The sequence below is a fragment of the Tenrec ecaudatus genome, chromosome 9, assembly GCF_050624435.1.
Source record: "Tenrec ecaudatus isolate mTenEca1 chromosome 9, mTenEca1.hap1, whole genome shotgun sequence".
Taxonomy (NCBI): domain Eukaryota; kingdom Metazoa; phylum Chordata; class Mammalia; order Afrosoricida; family Tenrecidae; genus Tenrec; species Tenrec ecaudatus.
This window is the reverse complement of record NC_134538.1, coordinates 18,123,213-18,145,632: the sequence shown is the minus strand read 5'-3', so window position 1 is coordinate 18,145,632 and position 22,420 is coordinate 18,123,213. Positions and strand designations below refer to the sequence as shown.

Here is a 22,420-nt window from a genome sequence, read left to right as displayed (position 1 = left end):
ATTTCCCCTGTAAGTACTCCCTATATCTCATTGGGTTTAATAATTCATTGCAATGGACATACAGAACCCAGATAATACTCACAATCATGGGGTTATTTAGGGAGGCTAACATGTTACAGATCAGAACTGTAAATGCTCAGAGTATAGTTCGTACACTTAGAGACAACCTCTTCTCTGTCATGCCCACAGGCATACCTCTCTGTGTTCCTTGGCAGCCTCAGCCACATGGCTTTTGGCCTCTGTCTTGCTTGAGCAATATTATAAAGCTCTTTTAGTACTGGTGATAAATGCCCGACGGTCACACAACTCTACCATAAGCTTCGGCTTGAAAGTACTCAGCTCTAGCTCCATGGGTCAGCAAACATAACCTGCCAATTAAGTGCCCCCCTCTGCCACCACACATCCTGCCTGAAGGCACTCAGATTACTGACTACGTGGCTCCTTAAGCTCAAGGGCTCTAGCGTAGCTCCATGTGTGTGGTCAACAGGAATGTCTCACAGGAAGTGTCTCTGTGTCCTACATCCAGTGAGCTATTTATCTCCTTAGTGCCTCCAAAAGAGGTCATCAAGCTGCAACCTGATTGACAGCTAAACTTCACCCCTTCACTCTTAATAGTCTAAGTTGACAGCAGATTATGCAACTATCACACCAGGAGTCATCAGGTAAAAACTGTTTGGTAGGAATTAGAGAGACTATGGCTAATAGAGCCATATCAAATAATTCATCGTAACATTTTATTGTTCTTGAGCCACCCTTTGAAATCTTTTGCTGCTCTTTTAATTCATTTTTTATCCCATTTGCTGTGGGTATTTGGGGCTCAAGCATAAGTTTTACAGTCTATTTTAATGCCTAAGTTAGTCTTCTCTTTCCTTCCTTTATGAGCTTTTGCTTTCTTTACTCATGTCCTTGATGTCATCACTTAATTCTTCTGGTGTTCAGTGAATCAAATCTCTTCAAGATGGATCTCAAAATTCAGGTGGGATATATTCAAGGTCATTGTTTGGTCCTCATTAACTTTATTTACCATATATACTCGAGTATAAGCCAAGTTTTCCAGCACATTTTCCATGTAGTTTTTGTGGTAAAATTAGGTGCCCCAAAGAAGGGGGAGGAAGAGAGGGTGGAGTACATCTTGGCCACCCAAGCCTTGAGGATCATATCCCTGCTCAGAGCAGACAACGCACAGAGAAGAGCATATGGACGGCCCCATTATGAGAAACGACACCTCTCACTGACCCATAGCCCTAAGGGGACACAACACTGAAGACATAGTGTGGGAATTGCGCCCGATCTGACCCCACCACATCAAGGCAAAACACTAAGGGCGTGCAACAGATGAGCAGAGCAAGGAACCCCCGAGAGAATACCAAAAATAAACATTGAGGCCAGGGCACAGCACCCCATCAGATTCGACCAGAAAATACCCCTAAAGGTCAACAAAACAGACCTTGAACTATTTACAGGTTTTTCTTTTTGTCATTTTGTTGTTGTTTTCTTTTGTTGCTTTGTTTTGTTCTGTCTGATTTTTGAGCATATTGTTATCTCTACAGGTCTATCTAGATAAGATAGGCAGGATAAACAATCTGAACGAGAAAACAACCCATAGTTCTGGGGGGACATGGGAGAGGGGGAGGTGGGGAAAGGAAGTGGTGTTAACAAACCCAGGGACAAGGGAACAACAAGTGATCCAAAACTGGTGGCGAGGAAGGTGTAAGAGGCCTGGTAGAGCTTGATCAAGGGCAATGTAACCTAGAGGAATTACTGAAACCCAAACGAAGGCTGAGCATGATAGTGGGACAAGAGGAAAGGAAAAGGAAATGGAGGAAAGAACTAGAAGGCAAAGGGCATTTATAGAGGTTTAAGCACAGGCATGTGCATATGTAAATATATTTATATATGATGATGGGGAAATAGATCTGTGTGCATATTATTTATAGGTTTAGTATTAATTTAACAGATGGACATTGGGCCTCCAATCAAGTACGCCCTCAATGCAAGAACACTTTGTTCTTATTAAACTGGCATTCCATGATGCTCATCTTCCTGACATGATTGTTGAAAAGATTTGCATAAGCAAATGTGGTGAAGAAAGCTGATGGTGCCCGGCTATCAAAAGATAGAGCATCTGGGGTCTTAAATGCTTGAAGATCAACAAGCGGCCATCTAGCTCAGAAGCAACAAAGCCCACATGGAAGAAGCACACCAGCCTGTGTGACCATGAGGTGTCGAAGGGATTAGATATCAGGCATCAAAGAACAAAAATTCCTATCATTGTGAATGAGGGGGAGTGCGGAGTGGGGACTCAAAGTCTATCTGTAGGCAACTGGACATCCCCTTACAGAAGCGTCACAGGGAGGAGACGAGCCAATCAGAGTGTAGTGTAGCAACGATAAAACATACAATTTTCCTCTAGTTCTTAAATACTTCTCTCCCTCCTCCCCGCACCCCCCAAATATCATGATTCCAATTCTACCTTGAATATCCGGCTAGACTAGAGGAAGCACACTGGTACAGACAGGAACTGGAAACACAGGGAATCCAGGACAGATGAACCCCTCAGGCCCAGTGATGAGAGTGGTGATACTGGGAGGATGGAGCCAAGGTGGTGTAGAAAGAGGGAACCGATTACAAGGATCTACATATAACAACCTCTTTGGGGGACAGACAACAGAAAAGTGGGTGAAGGGAGACGGCGAACAGTCTATGATAAAAAAATAATTTATAAGTTATTAAGGGTTCATGGGGTGGGGGAGGGAATGAGAAGCTGATACCAAGGGCCCAAGTAGAAAGCAAACGTTTTGAGAATGATAAGGGCAACAAATGTACAAATGTGCTAGACACATGGATGGGTATATGGATTGTAATGAGTTGTACAAGCCCCAATAAAATGATTTTTAAAACATTAGGTGCCTCAGCTGATATTTGGGTCAGCGTAGACTCGAGTATATATGGTAATTGTGTTTGGCTCCAACTTGAATTGGCATGAGCAATTGATGGTCTTCTCTGCAGTGGCCCCTGGCCATGTCCTGAGTCAGAGCTTTTCCACGATCTGTTTCCACTTATGTGGCAGATTTGAGTACTGCATATTCCATTTGTCAAGGTTCATGGGTATAGTTCCACCACTTGTCTGTCACTGTGCTTGCTCTGACTTTGCACAGGGATCAAGAGGCAGTTGTGGGAACAGAACAAGGGAATACCGCACGATATAAAGTCAGGAGAGGTGCGTGTCAGAGTTGCATCCTCTCGCTATACTTATTCATTCTGTATGCTGAGTTAATAATCAGAGAACTTGGGACTATATCAAGAAAAATGTGGCATCAGGATAGGAGGAAGGCTTATTAAAAATCTTCAATCTACAGATGACAGTCTTTCAGCTTGATTGCTGAAAGTGAGGACTTGAAATAGTTGGTGATGAAGAGTAACGATTGACGTCATCAGTGTGGATTGTAACTCAATGTAAAGAAGATCAAGATCTTCACAACTGGACAAAGAAGTAATATCGTCACTGGAGAAGCAAGTCAAGTTGCCAAGGATTTGTCTTTGCTGGAGCCACAATCAATGCTCATGGAAGCAGCAGTCAGAGAGGTCAAATGATGCCTTGCACAAGACCTCTGTAGTGTTGAAAAAAAAGGGTGTTACATTGAGGACTAAGATGTGCCTGACCCAAGTCATGGTTTTTCGTATAGCCTCATATGCATATAAAAGTTGAACACAGAATGAAAAAAAAGAAAAGTGAATGCATTTGAAATGTGGTGCTGGTGAGGAATAATTAAAGTACTATGGACTACCAAAAGGACAAACAGACCCGTCTTGCAAAAACTCAGCCAGTGTGCTCCTTAGAGTCAAGAACAGTGAGACTGCATCGTACAGACTTTGGGACACACTGTCAGGAAAGACCAGTCCCTGGAGAAAGTCATCATGCTTGGCGAACTCCTGGGGCAGTTACAAAGGCGGCCCTCCAGGACATAGAGTGGTACAGTGGCTGCAAGCAAGCATAAGATCAGCTGTGAGGACAGTGCAACTCTAATGCTTCCGTCAGTTGTGCATACGTTCACGATGGGTCGAACTATTCAATGGTCCCTAACAACAACATGCTGAAGTCAAGGCTCGCATGGTTCAAAGACAGCGTTTCCAATGAATTAGTACTGCACAATTCTATCATGTGATGTCCAGTGTCCTATCTATCACCAAGCCTTATCTTCCAAATACTGATCCCTCATGATGTCTAAAGTTTGCATTCTACTACCCTACTCAGTGCCACCTAGTCAATTCTGATTCACAGCAACCCTACAAGACAGGGGAGGATTCTCTCTGGAGGGTTTCCGAGACTGTTAACTCTTCACAGGAGTAGAAAGCCTCATCTTTTTCCCACAGACCGGCTGGTGGTCTTGAACTGCTGACTTTCTGGTTAGCAGTCCAATATATATCCAGTACACCACTATGGATCTTGATCGCATGTTTTATCAATTTTACACTGTAGCAATTTAATCAACGGATTTTACGTAAATCGAAGACTGAATTATGCTTTATAATCTGGCACCATGTTTAATGCTTGGCCGTGGGAGCAGGTTAATTTTGTTCCTGAATTCCCAGCCCTCCCAACAAAGTCTGCACTGTGAGTGCTCCATGTGTGCTCAGAGCAGGTGTGGCGCTATGAGCCCAAAGAACTGAGTAAGCATTAAACTTCATTTGCTTTTCCCACCTTAAATTTGGGGGCTTCTAATTAGTGTATACGAAACAACCAGTGAACTTTCTAAAACACAAATTGACTTCCTCCAGTCCCTTTTCAAATATTTCTGTGGCTTATTTCTCCTTCTAGAATGGATTACTACTGGAGGTACTCCAATCATATACAACTCCCCCAGCTTCTAAAAGCACACATACTCCCTCCGGTTCAATCCTTTAATATTCCATCTGCCTGGAAAAATCCCTCCCCCTATCTGTATGGCCCGAGTCCTACGTCATTTTTCAAGATTTCAATTCAAACCTGGCTTTCTCTAGGAAGTCTCAAGCTACCCCTAATTGACACGTGGGTCCTTTGTCTGGAGGTCAATTACCTTCCTCTGCTTAAATTGCCCTGACAGAATCATGGTTAAGACAATGGGCTTGAATCCCAGTTGCACATTATTCAGGAAGCACGTGGCCTTGAGCTATTAATCAACCATTCATGTCTTTTTTCTCAAAGGGAAATAGGAAAAATAACACCTATCTCAGAATTGTAGCAAGAAATTGGGTCTGACATGGCCAGCCCCATTATGAGACATGACGCCCCTCACTGACCCATAATCCTACAGGAGACAACACCGAAGACACAGTGTGGGAATTGCAGCCGATCTGATCCTGCCACACCGAAGCAAAACACTAAAGGGGTGAAACAAAACAGCAAGGGAACCGAGTGGTAAGGTCCCCAGGGAATGCTGAAGGTGGACTTTGGGGCCAGGGCGTGGTGCCCCAACAGACTGGACTGGAAAACACTCCTAAAGGCGACCAAACAATCCTTGAACTAACTACAAGCTTTTTTTTTTCTTCTTGTGTTTTATTTGGGGTTTTTTTGTCATTGGTTTGTTGTTGTTGTTTTGTTGCATATTGTTGCTTGGATTGCTCTGTCTTGTTTTTGAGCATGTTATTATCTCCACAGGTCTGTCTAAATAAGATAGGCTGGATGAACAATCTAGAGGAGAAAACAAGGGGACCGACAGTTCTGGGGGGAGATGGGAGAGGGGAAGGTGGGGGGAAAGGTAGTGGTGTTAACAAACCCAGGGACAAGGGAACAAGTGATCCAAATAGGTGGTGAGGAGGGTGTGGGAGGCCTGGTAGGGCATGATCAAGGGTAATGTAACCAAGAGGAATTGCTGAAACCCTGGTGGGGACTGAGCATGAAAGTGGGACAGGAGGAAAGTCAAAGTAAATAGAGGAAAGACCTGGGAGGCAAAGGGCATTTATAGTGGTCTAGATAAAGGCATATACATATGCAAATATATTTATATATGAGGATGGGGAAATACATCTATGTCCACATAGTTAAAGGTTTAGTATTAAGGTAGCAGAAGGACATTGGGCCTTCACTCAAGTACTCCCTCAATGCAAGAATATTTTCTTCTATTAAATTAGCATTCTATGATGCTCACATTCCCAACACAACCGCTGAAGACAAAGCTGGTGAATAAACAAATGTGGTGAAGAAAGCAGATGGTGACGGCTATCAAAAGATATAGAGTCTGGGGTCTTAAAGGTAAACAAGCGGCCATCTTGCTCAGAAGCAACAAAGCCCACAGCAGCCTGTGTGACCACTAAGTGTCGAAGGGATCAGGTATTAGGCATCATCAGAACAAAAAATCTTATCATAGTCAATGAGGGAAGGAGTGCAGAGTAGAGACTCAAAGTCCATTTGTAGCCACTGGACATCCCCTTACAGAAGGGTGTCGGGGAGAAGACGAGCCATTTAGGGTACAATGTAGCAACGATTAAAAAAAAAAACTTTCCTCTAGTTCCTAAACGCTTCCTCTCCCCCCACTATCATGATCCCAATTCTTCTCCCTTTAAAGTCTGGCTAGACCAGAGGATGTACACTGGTACAGAAAGGAACTGGAAACACAGGGAATCCAGGGCGGACGATCCCTTCATGACCAGTGGTGTGAGTGGCGATACTGGGAGGGTAGAGAGAGGTTGAGTTGGAAAGGGGGAACCAATTACCAGAATTTACATGTGACCTCCTCCCTGTGGTACGGACAACAGAAAAGTGGGTGAAGGGAGACATCGGACAGGGAAAGATATGACAAAAATAATAATTTATAAATTATCAAGGGTTCATGAGGGAGTAAGGAGCGGGGAGGGAGGGGAAAAATGAGGAGCTGATGCCAGGGGCTTAAGTGGAGAGAAAATGTTTTGAGAATGATGAGGGCAATGAATATACCAATGGGCTTTACACAATTGATATATGTATGGATTGTGATAAGAATTGTATGAGCCCCTAACGAAACGATTAAAAAAAAGGGTCAGACTTGATCATCAAAATCCAAAAAGTGGGGGTAACCACCTGTGAATGTGTCAACCATTCACAAGTCCCCGCACTGCTTGAGGAAGAGGATGAGAGGCACTGCATTATTGGACCAGAGTTGAAGTAACAGAATTTGAAGAAAATCCTTACTTCTAAAATAAAGAATTTCATCTGAATGGGAGTGGTAATCCATCTTCAACATCAATGGAAATCAAGTGGAAATCTGGAAAGGACCTGACGCAATGTTCAAGTCAACCAGAGAACAAAGCCAGCAGGAAGAGGCAGCATGGCGAACCAGGGAGCTTCTTTGCCTGGTTTACTGAACATTCTGATGCAGGTGCCAATGAGTTAGACGTCATGAAAAATTATATCTGAGGTATGGAGGGTAACAAGAGGTATCAGAGGCCCCAATAAAATGACAATGAAAAGAAAAAAAAAGAAACTGGGTCTGTATTAAATTCAGAGTAACTAGGGAGATCTTGAAGATAACATTAAGGGCTTTAGATATTTTACAACGAGAAATAGAAAATCACGTATGTGTTTTTTTAAAGAAATCATTTAAATTTACTTTTTAAAAGTACATATTATTTAGAGATGACTGTAGGATACAGGACAGGATGCCTGGTTCACAGAGGTCACAGAAATAGACCTTATCTTTCACAAGAGAGGGTACTGTTGCCAATGAAAAGCAGATCTGAGGACTATCTAGGAAGCGGAATCAATATGATTTAGCAACTGAATCATATCAACGATGAGAAAGGTTATCAAGGATGGTTTCTAAATTTCTGGCCTATCAGTTTACTGAAAAAGAACAACATAAAAGGGCAGTGGCTCCTGGTCTGCTACCCATGTTGAGGAGCTAGCTACCCATTAGAGATTTAATCAACAGCTGCATATATTGGCTAGAGACCAGAAAGCAGGCCTGAAATCAAATGGAGAGCACCTCTGAGCATCACACACAGCCATGGGATTTCCTCTTTTGCCAATTTTTCCAAATATATCACCCGAACCTCTTATTCTTCTAAGTTAAAAAGAGCAGGCACAGAAGTACTGTATACATTAACAAATGAAAAGCCTGGTCAAAGTATTTTACGTGGCTGTTTCACATGAAGCTACGTGAGGACTCGTTTGCCCAGTCAGGCATCAAGGCGTGGCGTAGAGCCACACTGACTGGGTCAGTCATGCATCGCCCCAAAGGTCCTGGAGTGGTGTGAATGGTTTCCGGAAGCCTCAGACCCACAGAAGCAGTTCTTCCCTGCCCTGGAGGGTTGCTATGAGTCGGAATGGGCTTGATGGCAGTGAGAGTTCTTATGGGAAAGAGGAACCCTGGTGACACAATGGACAAAGCAGTGGGTTGCTAACTGCAAAGATAAGAAAAGATGAGGCTGTTTGTTCCTATAATGCCTTAGTCTCATGGTCCTTAAGGAAGCAGTTCAGCCCTCTCCTATATAGGGTTGCTAATGGTTGGATCAATGCAATGACAGCAGGTTTGTTAAAAATTTGGGGGTTATAGAAATGAAAGTGAAATTGTACCATACCACCTCAGAATGCACATAAAAATTAATTCAGGATAGATGAACAGATTAAAGACTCAAATTCTACATAACCTTATGGTGGAATAAGGTTAAATAAAGACCGTAAGGCAGGATCCATTACTTAAACAAGAAACAAAAACACAGCGGAAAAATAAAATTTACTAAAATGTGTACTTCGGTTCAGTAACTAAAACAGTATCAAGTCCTTGAAAATGCTATAATTGGGAGGAGATAGTTGCAGCACATAACTAACAAAGGAAAAATATAGACAATTCCTATACGTCAGCAAGATAAAGAAAAACAGTATATTCCTGAAATACTGTTACTTGTGCATTAAGGAAAAAATTTAAAAGCGCAAACATGAAAACAATCAGACTAGCCATCACACACAACAGGCACAGGAGGGAAATGAGCACTGTTCACCAGGTCAGTCTGGAACCGCAATGGCACTCTCTTCGGAGAACAACTGCTCAGCTGTCAGCAGCCACCAGTTGGTTCCAACCCATATCGACCCTCAGCACAACAGAATGAAGCACTGCCCAGTCCTGCGCCATGCTCAGAAATCTGGCCAGTCCCTCACAAACTTCTAAATACCCATGAAAAGTAGTTTTATATCCCTTTGACCCAGCAACTGTCCTTCTGGAAATTATGTGAAAGTTTATTTTTTACCCAAGTAAAAGATGGATAGTCAAGGATCATTCTGTCAGCTTTTCCAGTACCAGAAAATTGAAATTAACTACACTGTACAACAGTAGGCGACTGATTTATACAAACTATGTCAGGGGCATAAAATGGAATTTAACAGATTCCTAATGCTGACAAGGAACTACCACTAAGCCAAACTGTTATTGGGGGGGCAGAGGGGAGGCTAAGAAACACCATGGAGGAGAACAATAAAAAGGAAAACAGGTTGGAAGGAGGAGGAAGAAAAACATACCAGCCTGTTTGCAGAGTTTCTGTACAAGAATTCCAAAAAATAGACAAAGGTGGCTGCATCTGTGAAGGAGCCTCAGGGACTGAGGCAAAAAATCAGCTATTTCCTTCTCATGGAACCATCTCTAGCACCTTTAACTTTACTTTTAGTCAAGTACGTATGTGTTACTTTCTTAAAAAATAAAATACCCGCTGAAAGGATTTCAGCCATTCTCAAAAACAACTAAAACAAAACTAGAGAATGCCCAAATAAATGTTATGTATCTATACAGATAAATACTACATTTGGTAGTTTAAAATGGGACAAATCTGTAATGACTTAATACAGAATAAGCATGGGGTTTTTTGGAGGGTAATGAAATGCCCTAAAATTGTTTGTGGTGATGAATATCCAACTGTGTGAACATCTGAAGTCTGTGAATATACCATTTTTCAACATTGAAATTTAAATAGTGGGTGATTTGTATGTGAATTATATGTAAATAAACACATATACATAAATATAAGCTGTCATATTGACAGGTAAGTGGTGGACAGAACACAGGCACACTCATTACTTTACATCTATGGCTTCTAAAGGAACACTTACTCTCTGACCTTTTTCAGAAAACATTCACCTATCTTTGATATAAAAAATCTTCAGTAATTTGTATTGCATAAAACAGAAAAGTAGGATAATGCAGTAGTGTAATGTCATTTATATTCAAGACAAATATAACAATACCACATTTTGGTTTGGAGTATATGCAACAATATCAGGCAATTTCTAGAAAGGTGCACACCATACTCATACCTGTAGTTAATCTTGGGCAGGGCCAGGAGTCAGATGAGAAATGGGGGTTAATCAAAGGGGCCTGTGTTTTTATTTGTCACTTTGGGGGGATGGTTTCTTTTGCTTATATGGAGAAAGCAACATAAATCTGGAGGAACTAAACCTTTTTTTTTTTAATTACTGAAAAGTGAGGCTGACACACAACTATTGGTCTCTGTCTGGAAAAAGAGAGAGACAAAAATAAATGTAAGAATCAGAGAAAGAGATGGACTATGGGTCGAATTTTCTTCATGGACCACAGCTTCTACTGTGAGACCCAAAGAACTAGATGGTACCCAGCTACCACTACTAAACATTCAGATCCAGGATGAAAAGGGAGACAAATGTGGACTACAACTTTAAATTCTTAAAAGAATCCGGACTTACTGAACCTGTTAAGGCAGGAGGAGTCCCTCAGATTATGGCCCTGACTGCTCTTCAAACCCTGGATTGAAACTATCCCTTGAAGTCAATTGTAACTAAGAGTCTAGATCAAAGAGCAAGGATTAGAACCCTGAGGTACTGCATTGAAAAACAAACAAAAAGATAAACACATGTGCAAGACCAAATGGGAAACGGCTATAGTAAAGAGAGATGGCAAGGTCAGGTCATGGGCAGGGAGTTTATGTTATTGGTAGTGAAACAATCTGAACAGCGATAATGTGAATATTGACACAACGTGGAGGATACACCCAGTGTAACTGTCTAGAAACATGAATGGGAGTGAGTTTTGCTATGCATACTTTTCACTCCAAAAATAAATAAAACAAAACAGGCTGGCAGAAGGGAAGGAGGACAGGTCCAATGGAATAAAAAATGTGTGTTCTGACCTTGGTCTTAAGTTTTATGACGTACTGCCAGAATTTTAAGGTTTCTGATCCTATATCCACCTTTTAGTTTTCTCACATCTTTTCCTGGCATTCCTCTTATACTTCTCCTTCATTAACTTCACAAAACTGGGAGTGATGATAGTTCGAGTTCTAGGGAGAAATGAGGTATGAACAAGAGTGGCAGGGAGGGACGGCAGACAGCTACAGAGAAGCCACAGGCCAGCGGATGGCTAGGTCCTGTCAATATAGTCAACTATTCCTGGCATGCTATTCCCATTCGGAGCTGGCTTTAGCACATGTGCTCATTCCTAGTCTTAAAACTGATACCACCTTGCAATTAATTCATGGATACATCTATAGTACTCGCATGCCCACATAATTCATATGACCCTCGCCATGTCATGCTTTGGAATGCCTAATCTTTTATGTACTTCAGGATGCATGTAAGTCTGGCTAGTCTTGTAACAAGTAAACCCTAGAAACAAAAATTAATTACTATTAATAATTTAGGACCTAGAATGGCACACATAAAATGTGAATCCCAACAAAGTGCTTTCTACCATAATTATAAAGAAAACGTGGATATAATAAAGTGAGTTGACATTCAGCTGGGAAGAGGGAAATAGTCATGTATGAAAATGAGAGTTTAAAATTTTTATGAGAATAGTTTTCCAAGCAAAAACATAAAAGATCCAAACTGTACACATATAATATAAATACATAAATAAAACAAAACACACCCACTGCGGTCAAGTCTATTCTAATTCATAATGACCCTAAAAGACAGAGTAGAACTGTCCCATACTTTCTAAGGCCTTAAATCTTCACAAAAGCAGACTGCCACATCTTTCTTTCAAGGAGCAGCGTGTGTGTGTGTGTGTGTGTGTGTGTGTGTTCATTTGTGTGTACACAAATGAACAAAAAGATTAAACCTCAGATAACCCATCTTTATGCATAATACCTAGAAATCTTTTGTATGATACCATGTACAATTCTAGAAAAGATTAGTGATGTGAAATAGTAATGCTAAAAGAAAGCAACAACCAAAATGCAAATAAAGAATAAGTACTTTTAGGGTCACAATGTCTGAAAAGACTTGGGCTCTTGGCTTGAGCCAATTATCAACAAAAAGAGTGTGTACCATTTTCTACGTGACAGGACTAGTCACTTCTTCTCCTGAATTCAACGCAATCACACAAAGTTAAGGAGGACTGATTAACTGACGTAGGGAAAACCTAACTGTACTATTAATTACATTTGCAGGGGAGGAAAAATAGAACATGCACCAAACTGATCTTTTATGCAATCTGATTTTATATAAAACTCAGGGAAACGATCCTAAATCCTTACAAGAAAGAAAGATGTCAAGGATTATTAAAAGAAAAGCACTGAAAATTGCACACATGTCCACACACAAGACCAAATATAATTCCAAGCTTCTACTTGGGAAAAAGGATTGACTTCTACATTAACTCACCTCCATGTTCCAGAAATACTCGGACACATCTTTCTTTTCCTCTTGCTGCAGAGAAATGAAGGAGGGTCCATCCATTAGCATCTCGGCCATTTGGAGAATAGCCTTGTTCTAACATCTTTCGTACGGTGTGAACATCCCCAGCAGCCACAGCAGCCTGAATCTGCAATTCTTCCTGGAGTTCAGGGTTCCTTCGACAATGGTGGTGTAACATCCTAGCTAAGTCTACTTTTACCAAGGATTCATTAGGTCACAGGGATCAACCTTTGAGGGTAGAACACATGACATTTAGAATCGGTGCCTAGATCTATTAAGTAATATGGACTTTCCTACCACTAAATCATCTAAACTTCGGTAGGAATAGTTCATACTACTAACTTATACACACACACAAGGGCTTCAAAAAGCCTGCAGGAAAGAAATAGTTATATTTTAATTCCATTTTTCCACCAACTGTTTTGAAGCTGAGTCATGTATTAAAATCAGGACTAAATGTAAGAAATAGGTCACTCATCTGTTAGTAGCTTCCCTCTCTAAAAAGAAAAAAATGTGGTAAAACTCTTTTAAGATATTTGTTCCAATTGTAGGTTAGACATATACTGATAATCTCATTACTGATAATAGCTTACCTTACTTTCCGAGCTTAGGTCAGAATTATCACAGTTTAGCATATAACCAAATGTCTTATGTTATGCACAGAAAATGGTGTCCTCATATAGACATTAATGATATAATTAATGATAAAGTTTTTTCCTCAGAGAATATTGGGAAACAAAAGATCTCCTCGTAATTTCCGTGAGGAAGCAATCTTTCCTCCAAGCCCGGTTATCTTCTTCCACACTTCTCCCCTAGTAGCAATGTCAGGCTTTCGCTCCCACCACCCCACCCTTCTACCCTAATGGTTTGCATACATTAGTAGCAGGGTTAAAGAGGTACAATTCCAGGCAAGGCACTCACTGGTCAAGAGGGAAAATGTACATTATTCTCTGTGTCGCGTGTGTGTGGTGTCAAGTACACATTAGGGGTAAAAAACAAACAAAAAGACTCGGGGAAGGACTTTTGGGCACTTCAGCCTTGGTGCTTGGTAGAAACACATGTAACCGAATTTTCTCATCTCATGACGACGACATAACCGGGGAGATGGACTAAAGGGTGGCATCTTTGGATAGCTCTTTGCCTATGGTGTAAAGTGAACTATACAGAAAAGTCATGGTATCCACGCGGACAGCCTTTCAAGTCATAGGGATGGGGTAGTTACTGGGTGGTGGTGAAGGGTGACTGGTGGATTCAACAACTGATTCACACTCTCTGCTTCCTGTTGTTTAAGTAATCAAAGCTGATTTCCATGTGCATCTTTTGTGTTCCGCCTTTGCTTAGAGGGACAAGAGATCCTAGAGGAATCACTACGAGTCACTGGTCCCGTATTTCTCTAGTGGACTTCTGCATATTTAGGAATCTGGCACAATCTGTGAATACATCACAATTTGATTTTTAAGACACATGACATCCCCCTATTCCTTCTTTGACTCTCCCAACCGACAATAAAATTAACTCTCTTGTCTTAGAAAAGTTTAAGTCCAAGAGCCCTTTTTAAATAGACTTTTATTTGTTACTATATGTAGAAAAAATGTTGAATTAATCACGAATGGAAAATATTATTATATGCTCATAGCAATCACCTTCAACAGAGCTTTAAATTGTGATCGTTTAAGCATTTCAAGGAAATCTACTATGTAAGGCCAATACTCAAAAAGTATCAAAGCAAAACTGAAATCCCAAACTGAATGTTGTGTTTAGTATCTAATAGTTGATGTAACATAAAAATATTAAAAGCTAAAGGTTTTTCTTTCAAAACAGCAGCGATAACTCTGGATCTAGTTCTAAAACTTACCTTATGGTACAATGTCCTTTCTCGTGATAAGGGAGTTGCCTAATAACCATTGTGCATACACAGCATCATGGAGAAGGAACTCAGTGTCTCCAGACTATAGGGCCAGTGAACTTTCTTAACCTGAAGATAAGGAAACACACCAATCAGAGAAAATTTCATTGATGAGCCTAAATTTCAGTACTTTATCTATAGCTGCCAAGGTGTTTTCATCTTTTTCCCCGGAAGGCAGCTTTTTAAAAAAGGGTTAACAAAGGTACACAATGTACTCATTTGGGATTTATATGAGAATATTCATCCTTCCTTTTCCTCAGTGCAGAATATGTATTTCCAGACTTACTTCATTTGAATGACTTTTCCATTGCCAATTAATCCAGGTTCTAAACAGGACTAACAAGAGGATGCATTCATTTATGGTGCCCAGGGTCCAAAATGGAATCGATGACAACTAAAAGATTGTATCTTCAAAAGTTGCTTCTTCATAGGCCCTAAAGATAGCATAACAACATGGGAAGCCTTGTTCCTTTTGGTACACATCAAAATCCCGGAGTGCTGTTTATGGCAGACCACTAACCTAAAGATTGGCACTCAGACCCTGCACAGTGCTGCCACAGAAGAAAGGCCTGGTGATCTACTACATACAGCTGACAGTCAAGAGAACCCCGTGGAGCAATTCCACTCCATGACACACGACATCATGATGAACTATTACCAACTTGAAGGAGACAGTTTTGTTTTGTTCTTACATAGACAACAAACTGGGTGAAACCTTTAACAAGACTTGTGTGGGCTCTCTCATCAGTTCTGAAAGAAGTCTCTCTACAACGAAATGAAAAAGCTCTCTTTGACAATTCCATTAAAGATAAGGGCATATGCAAAGAAACTTACTTCCAGGAGTTAACACACATCAAAATCATTCCAGGAATACTTATTGGGAGAGCTGTTGTCTTATCCTGGTGGTTACGAGTGTACCAAGTTTTTCTACCACTTAAAGAGTTCCTGACAAGGATAGGTTAGGCCAGTGGTTCTCAACCTGTGGGTCGTGACCCCTTTGGGGGTTGAACAACCCTTTTCCGGGGTTGCCCGACTCATAATGGTAGCAGAATTAGTTATGAAGTAGCATTGAAAATAATTTTATGGTTGGGGGTCACCCCAACATGAGGAACTGTATTAAAGGAAGGTTGCGAGCCTATGGGGTAGGCGTTGGGCAACCTGAGGTGCTGTGGGCAACTGCAGCAGTCATAGGTTCTACTGGCTGCGCACTAGTTTCCCACCCATCTTACTCTGTAGAGTTCATCTGCACCCTTTCTTTTTTTCTTACTTCCCCAAAGAAAGCCAAATACTTTAGCAACTTTTATTTCATAATAAAATTAGATGTAAAACAATGCCTACTCAAAATTGGCTTTCTATCTGTAGAAGAAAACAGGACCCACACCTCATTCCATGAAGATGGATCGAAGACCTTACTGTAAATCCCAGAGGCACAAAGACCATCACTGAGAAGATGGGAACAAACGTAAGGGCCTTACTGCAGAGCACAAAGACACTGTCAACGATAGAGAAGGCAGCACACGCAGCACAACATAGATGACGGGAACCCACTCAACACAAGACTCTAGGTGCAGCAAAGACTTTATTAGAAAGTAAAATGAGAACCCACGAGGGAAAAAAATCTTTGACAACACAACAGATAGAGTACTAATCTCTAAAATCCATGGACAACACCTCAGTTAAAAAAATAGGTAAATAAACCAATTAAAAAGTAGATAAAGGACATGAACAGAGCGGTCACCTGAGATAGCATCCAAATGTTCAGCAAACATGAGAATTGCTCATGATCAGTAGACATCTGGAAGATGCTTATCAAAGCAACAATGAGATACCACTTACACTGACCATAACAGCCAAGTTCAAAAACATAAGAAACAAACGCTGGAGAGCCTATGCAGAAATTGGAACTCTCACAGACTACTTGTGGGTTGGTAAACATGTATAACCATTGTGGAAAGCAAATGGCCCGGACCTCAAACAACTGGGAATAGAAATTCAATATGGGCCAGCAATGCCTCTGCTGAGTATATACTGTAGAGAGTAAGAGATACAACACAGATAGCATCTTCATTTTCATCACAGCACTGTTGGCAATGGCAAGAAGCTGGAAATTGCCCAAATACCTATCAGTATTTGGCATATACTGCCCAGTGTTTGACACATACACACAACGGAGTACTATGCATTGCTTTAAAAAAGGAAAGAAAAAGAAACCACAAAGCAACTCATAGTATGGACTGACCTTAAAAATTTGCTGAGTGAAAGCAGTCAATCACAAACGGATAAATACCATATGAGAACACTAGAATAAGGGTAAAAACTGAGACAAAGACTCACATACCAAGGAGAATAGACTTTGGAGATTACCGACTGGGAGAAGGTAAGGGAGAGCAGATGAAGCGATGAACTAGAAAGTGGACAGGTGTTGACATCTGTAAAAAGGAGGAGGAAAGTCCGCAAGAGAGAAGAACGCTGGAGGAGCTGAGGAGTAAGATGAGCCTGGAGTCTTCTCGTGCCCGAGAGTAAGACGTGCACTAGATAAAACACAATGGTGGGGGTATGGCCATAGGGTCAAAGCGAGAAGAACTTGAGGAGCAAGTTAAATACTGGTGTAATGGATCATAACTCAACATGTAATAAGCACCAGTGATACAAATAAACGACATCATTTTCTTTTAATGGAATAACTAAGTGAATGAGTGACAGATCGTCCATGTGGAAGCATTCCAAAGAGCAATGGTTTTCATTCGCCCTTCAAGATGAAGCATAAAGTGTGCATGGTGTGTAGGGCCTTCATTTCCAAGAACACAGTACAGAGGGAAAACGTGGACTTTACCCTGTAGAAACAGTGTAAGCTAGACTGTCAGCGAGATAGACGATCCAGGGCAACATAAACAGTGCTGTCATGTTGCTAAAATATTTAGCTCTGTGGTCTTTCTCTCCAAAACCTATAACCTCAGCCTAATCAGACAAAACTGAAGGTCATTCTACAAACTACTTGACCACCATGCAAACGGTCAACGTCTCAAAAACTAAGGCAAGTTTCAGAAACTGTCACTGCCAACAGAGCTTACGGACTTACAGCAAGTAACTGTTAATGTGGTGTGCTAGACGAGTACCTGAATAAACTGTAGCATTTACTTCATAATGGTGACAGATGTATCATATTAATGAGAATGTTAACAGAGGGAAAATGGGTATAGGCTATACCAAAAAAAAAAAAACCCTCTATTATCTCCTTTTCCTATAAATTTCAAACTATACTACAGGCTTAATTTGAGACCGCAGAACAATGCCCCAATGGTGAGCATCAGAATACTATATGATCACCACTATCTGGTCATCTTTCACATGGGTTCCGTTTCACAAGTGAGCTTTACTAGAGGATGCTTCTCAATGGGTCCTCGAGAGTCCCTACCTCCTCAGAGGAAATGGCCCCGCACGGCTTTAAGCCTGTAATACTAGCCTGCATTCTTACTCACTCACACAGGGTAGACCTGCCCCTGTGTGTTTCCAAAGACTTAACTTTTTACAGGAATTCAAAGCTTCGTCTTTCTCCCTGTTGTATTGGGGTCTCATGTTTTCAATTCCACTTACATGGAAGGTTTTGGGGGCAATTGGAGGAGGACACAAGAGCTGGAGGGTTGAAGACAGGATAAACTGACTAATAATATCAAGGCATGTTTTGTTCCCGCTCCCCACCCCCCAAAGAGAGAACGACTACATTACAATTTTAACTTGTGATCACTCCTTAAGTGCTACCTCAATAAGATAAATTAATGTCTACCGAATGCCTGAAAATCGTTCGGCACAGCCTAGGCTACATGCATCACCGCGAAGTAATATTTTTATCAAAATTTTGGAAATTCAGAACACATCAAATAGTTCTAGGTATCTTAAGATTATTTTTCGTTATTTTGACAACACGTAGCATGGTAAATAATAACCATAGATACAGGTTTAAAAAGACTTCCTTACACGTCTTTAAAGAAACACACACACAAAACACATGATCACTAGCAGCTGCAACACTTTTCATTATGCGGGAGTATGATTTCTTACCAGAATATCTTGATAGTCCAAGACATCAGACATGTACTAGATTGTCTCCTTGTAGTCTTTTCTGAGAGCTGCACCTAATAAGAGTGTAACTATTCATGTAGAAACAGAGGGCAACAAACACATGAACAAACGAAAATCAACTATTGAATTAGGAAGTAAATCAAACCATCCTATTAAAACCACAGAGAAGTCCAGACATGAGAACTGAAAAAAATCTACTTCCTTTCAATAAGTGTAAGTCTAAAATCTGATACCTCATAAGATTCACCTATAGAAATAAATACGTAACTAAGTAAATGACTACAGTGATGGAATCCTTTTTCTAATCACATGCTGATTGTAAATTTATTTTAAAACAGTAATGACTGGTGAAGGCAGAACTTATGATACTCTGAGGGTGCAATCTTTACAAATTCCATCCTAGATATCATACTCAAAAAAAAAAAACACCATATATACAAGATTTCAAAATTATATCAAAATAAACTAGTTCCAACATATATTACTTTATGTGAAAAATATTTTAATGTTAATATGGGCAAATTAGTATTAATAAAAATATTTTAAAACATATATTTTGTTCATTTTTTCCATTCTGTATAGGATCAAAATTAAACTATCAAGCCTTCTAAGGTGTTATGCTGCTACCCATATTAGAAACTATAAATTTATATAAACTCTTAGTTCAAAACTATTGTTTCCCTACAGATGCCGAGTGAACTTTTTTAGTTATTAAGAGTCTACACATTATTGCTTAAGGAATGCAAGTGAGAACTGAGGTTCTGATTTCACAGAAACTAGAAACAAGCTAACAGCTTGTTACTCTAAAAAGAAATAGGTATTTCTTCTCAGAATGCACAAAGATACAGGATAGCAAGGAAATAAAACCAGCAGCTCTAAGGGTAGTTGCTTATGAGAGAGAATCCACCAATGGCTCACAAGACTTAAGAGTAAAGACTGTGTAGAAACACTGTTAGATACGATCAGGATTGAGAATGATGAGGGCAGCGAATGTATAAGGGTGCTTTACTCAACTGATGTATGTATGGATTGCGATAAGAGTTGTATGAGCCCCAATAAAATGATTTATTAAAAAAAAGATACAATCAGGAGCACATAACTGTGTGTGCATGGCTGACATGCACTGATGAGCTTTAATTGTTTATCAAGAACTTGTAACTCATAATAGTTTTATAAGTTTTTTCAGTCAAAAAAGTTAACATAGTGTCTATGTTCCAAATCAAATACTCCCAAAGCGAACTGCCAGAGTGGACTACCACTCATAGTGACCCTGTAAGGAGAAGGCTACAAGAACAGCACTGAATACAGCCAGGGAGACACCAGTGCAAACTAAGTAGGGGAGGGAGGGGGGGAGAGAGGGAGGGGGAGAGAGGGAGATGGAGAGGGCGTGGCCCACCAAGTCCCAAGGACAACACTACTACTCTGAGCAGCCAAGGCAGAGAGGATTATAGGGCCAGTCCTTCAGTCTGGGGTCTGAAAGGCTTAAAGTTAAACAAGCAGGAAAGCAACAAAGCCCATATGGAAGAACCACACCAGCCTGTGTGATCACCAGGTGTCTACAGGATCAGGCATCAGGCGACCCCAAAACAATCATATTAATGCGAAAAAGGGGGTTGGGGTGGAGATACAAAGCCCCTCTGTACACAATTGGACATACCTCACAGAAGGGTCACAAGGAAAAGGAGGAGCTAGCCAAGGTGCCGTACAGCACCCATGAAACACACATTCTTCTAGTTCTTTAAGGCTCCCTCCCCGCCACAATCATGACCCCAGTTCTACCACACATATCCGGCCGGCCCAGAGCATGTACATTGGTACTGAAAAGAGCTCTGGAACAGATTTTAATAAAAAGGGGAGTTTCCCATTGAGTTTATGCTAGATGTGGTAGAATACTTTAGCAATAATAGAAATAATGATGACACAAAAGGGACAATGTATCCAATGTCACTGAATTGCAAATGTGAAAGCTGTACTGGCTAATGTGTCTGTGAGTATATTTCACCACAGTTAAAAAAACAAAAAAACCTCAATGTAGCAAATTATGTCTTTTAAAATGCAAAATTTTACTCATGTAGACTTCTAAAATATGGCTCCAGATTTTTAAACACATTAAATCATCCCTTTATTTTTAAATTTGAGTGCCCAACAATTGCTAGTAAAATGTTGTTTAATGTTGTATAAATTCTGGTAGAAAACTAGAAACCTAACAAGTATCTTCTTCAAAGGGTTTTGGAGCCCATTCACATCTGCCTTACAGAATGACACAAAAGCCCAGAATTCATTATATATAAGTGCTTTAGGAACAGATCTTACTGTTTCTGGGGAAAGACCAGATTATTATCTGAAAGTCATAAATTTTAGTTAATTATTCTATCTTTCTCTATCAAATATTTTTCACTAAGGTAATTCAAAAGGTTTTCTGATGGAAGTCAGGCAAGAGGAGGGGGTGAGCAGTAAACTGTGGTTTACTTAAAAAGCAGCAACATTCAGAATTACCAACCAATCAGCAAGGAATTGTGGAACTCCCAGGAGAATAAGAGAAGCAAGGGAAACTACAAGGCCCTGAAGCAAGGTAAATGACAGAATGTACCGAAAGCTACCGCAAACCACAAACCCTCTTACTGAGACAAGGGGGAGAAATAAGTCTCTGGGGCAGAGAAACCATGTAATGGCATGGACCAGGGCACAGGCAGGGTTTTTGTTTTTGTTGGAAAACTGGGCTAGGAAAGGGTGCATTCCCAGGTAAACAATTTCAAAATAAAGCAAGGCCTACTGAGGTCGGGGCCAGGAATAAATAAAGGAGAAGAGGAGGCTGTACTCCTTACCTTCCTAGATGATGATGGGCAGAGGCACTCACTCCACCTGCTTCTGTGGGGTGAGCACAAGCCTTCCTGTTCTCTTGTCTCCTCCAACCAGCTTAAGCCTGGAGAACAGAAATGAGTGAGAGATGTAATGTGTGCCCAGGGCGAAGGCGAAGCGGAGGAAGGGGCTGGAAAGTGGTGAAGGGCAGCCCTCCCTCCCACCCAGTCCCTTCATCGAAAGGGACGGTTATTGACTTTACCTGCCTCCTCAGCTCCTGCTTCTTTTCCTCCTTTTAGCCTCCTCCACACTCACCAACTTCTCCATTGAAGAAACACCCCCAGGCAGGGCCGGACACGGGTGCTCCTGCTCTTTCCCGGCGCCTCACAGTCCCAGCCCAGAGACTATTCAGATAGCCGAGCAGGCTGGGAACGGTGGTCCCCGTCGCCGGGCAATCTCAAATGCAGGGGTGCAAAGAAGAAGTCTCTCTGGCTCCGGTGGGGATGGGGGCACCGACCCGGTCCGGGGGCTCGGAGAAGGATATTGTCGCGCTCTGGGCCAGAGGCTCCCAGCTACGAGGAGACCCAGGCAGTCTCGGGGTAGCGAAGTCCTTGATCACACAGAGCTCGGAAGGCCAGCCCCAGGCACCGGGTAGGGGTCTTTCGGGATGCACTTTGCACTCGGCCACCCCCGCCCCCTCCCTGAAGCACTTTGGGGTCACTGGGACGGGCCCAAGCCTACAGCAGCCAATCAGCGCCCGCACAGGATCTCGAGCACAGAGCCGTAAACCAGGTCCAGGGTGGGTGGAAGTGGGGGGTGGGGGCGACTTGGTTGGTTGGTTGCTTCTTTCTCGCCTCCTTTCCCCAGCAGCCCCCACCCCCTGGCTGCCGTAAAGCTGCCTGCTCCATCACGACAGTGAGAAGAGACATGCCCATCACGGCCGGGATTCGTTTCCAATTGGCCTCACTCACTTCCACCTCGGTTTCCTCGGCCCTGGTTTCTGAAGCTCCACCCCCGGC

At 41.5% G+C, this 22,420-nt stretch overlaps 1 protein-coding gene across 6 annotated transcripts in view; it reads right to left on the bottom strand.

Moving 5' to 3' along the window:
• ASB7 (ankyrin repeat and SOCS box containing 7) overlaps positions 1-22,244 on the bottom strand; it is a 71,813-nt gene extending 49,569 nt beyond the window's left edge. Inside the window, exons 1-5 of one of the 6 annotated variants that reach the window (XM_075557919.1) lie at positions 21,664-22,244; positions 21,428-21,525; positions 18,582-18,670; positions 14,472-14,591; positions 12,584-12,844 (exon numbers count right to left, since the gene is read on the bottom strand). In XM_075557919.1, the coding sequence (XP_075414034.1) occupies positions 12,584-12,794 (211 nt within the window). In that variant the 5' untranslated portion in view covers positions 12,795-12,844; positions 14,472-14,591; positions 18,582-18,670; positions 21,428-21,525; positions 21,664-22,244. The remainder of the gene's footprint in view (positions 1-12,583; positions 12,845-14,471; positions 14,592-18,581; positions 18,671-21,427; positions 21,526-21,663) is intronic. The other 5 variants (XM_075557920.1, XM_075557922.1, XM_075557923.1 and 2 more) reach the window with 5 other exon arrangements.
• Between the last annotated feature and the right edge of the window lie 176 nt (positions 22,245-22,420).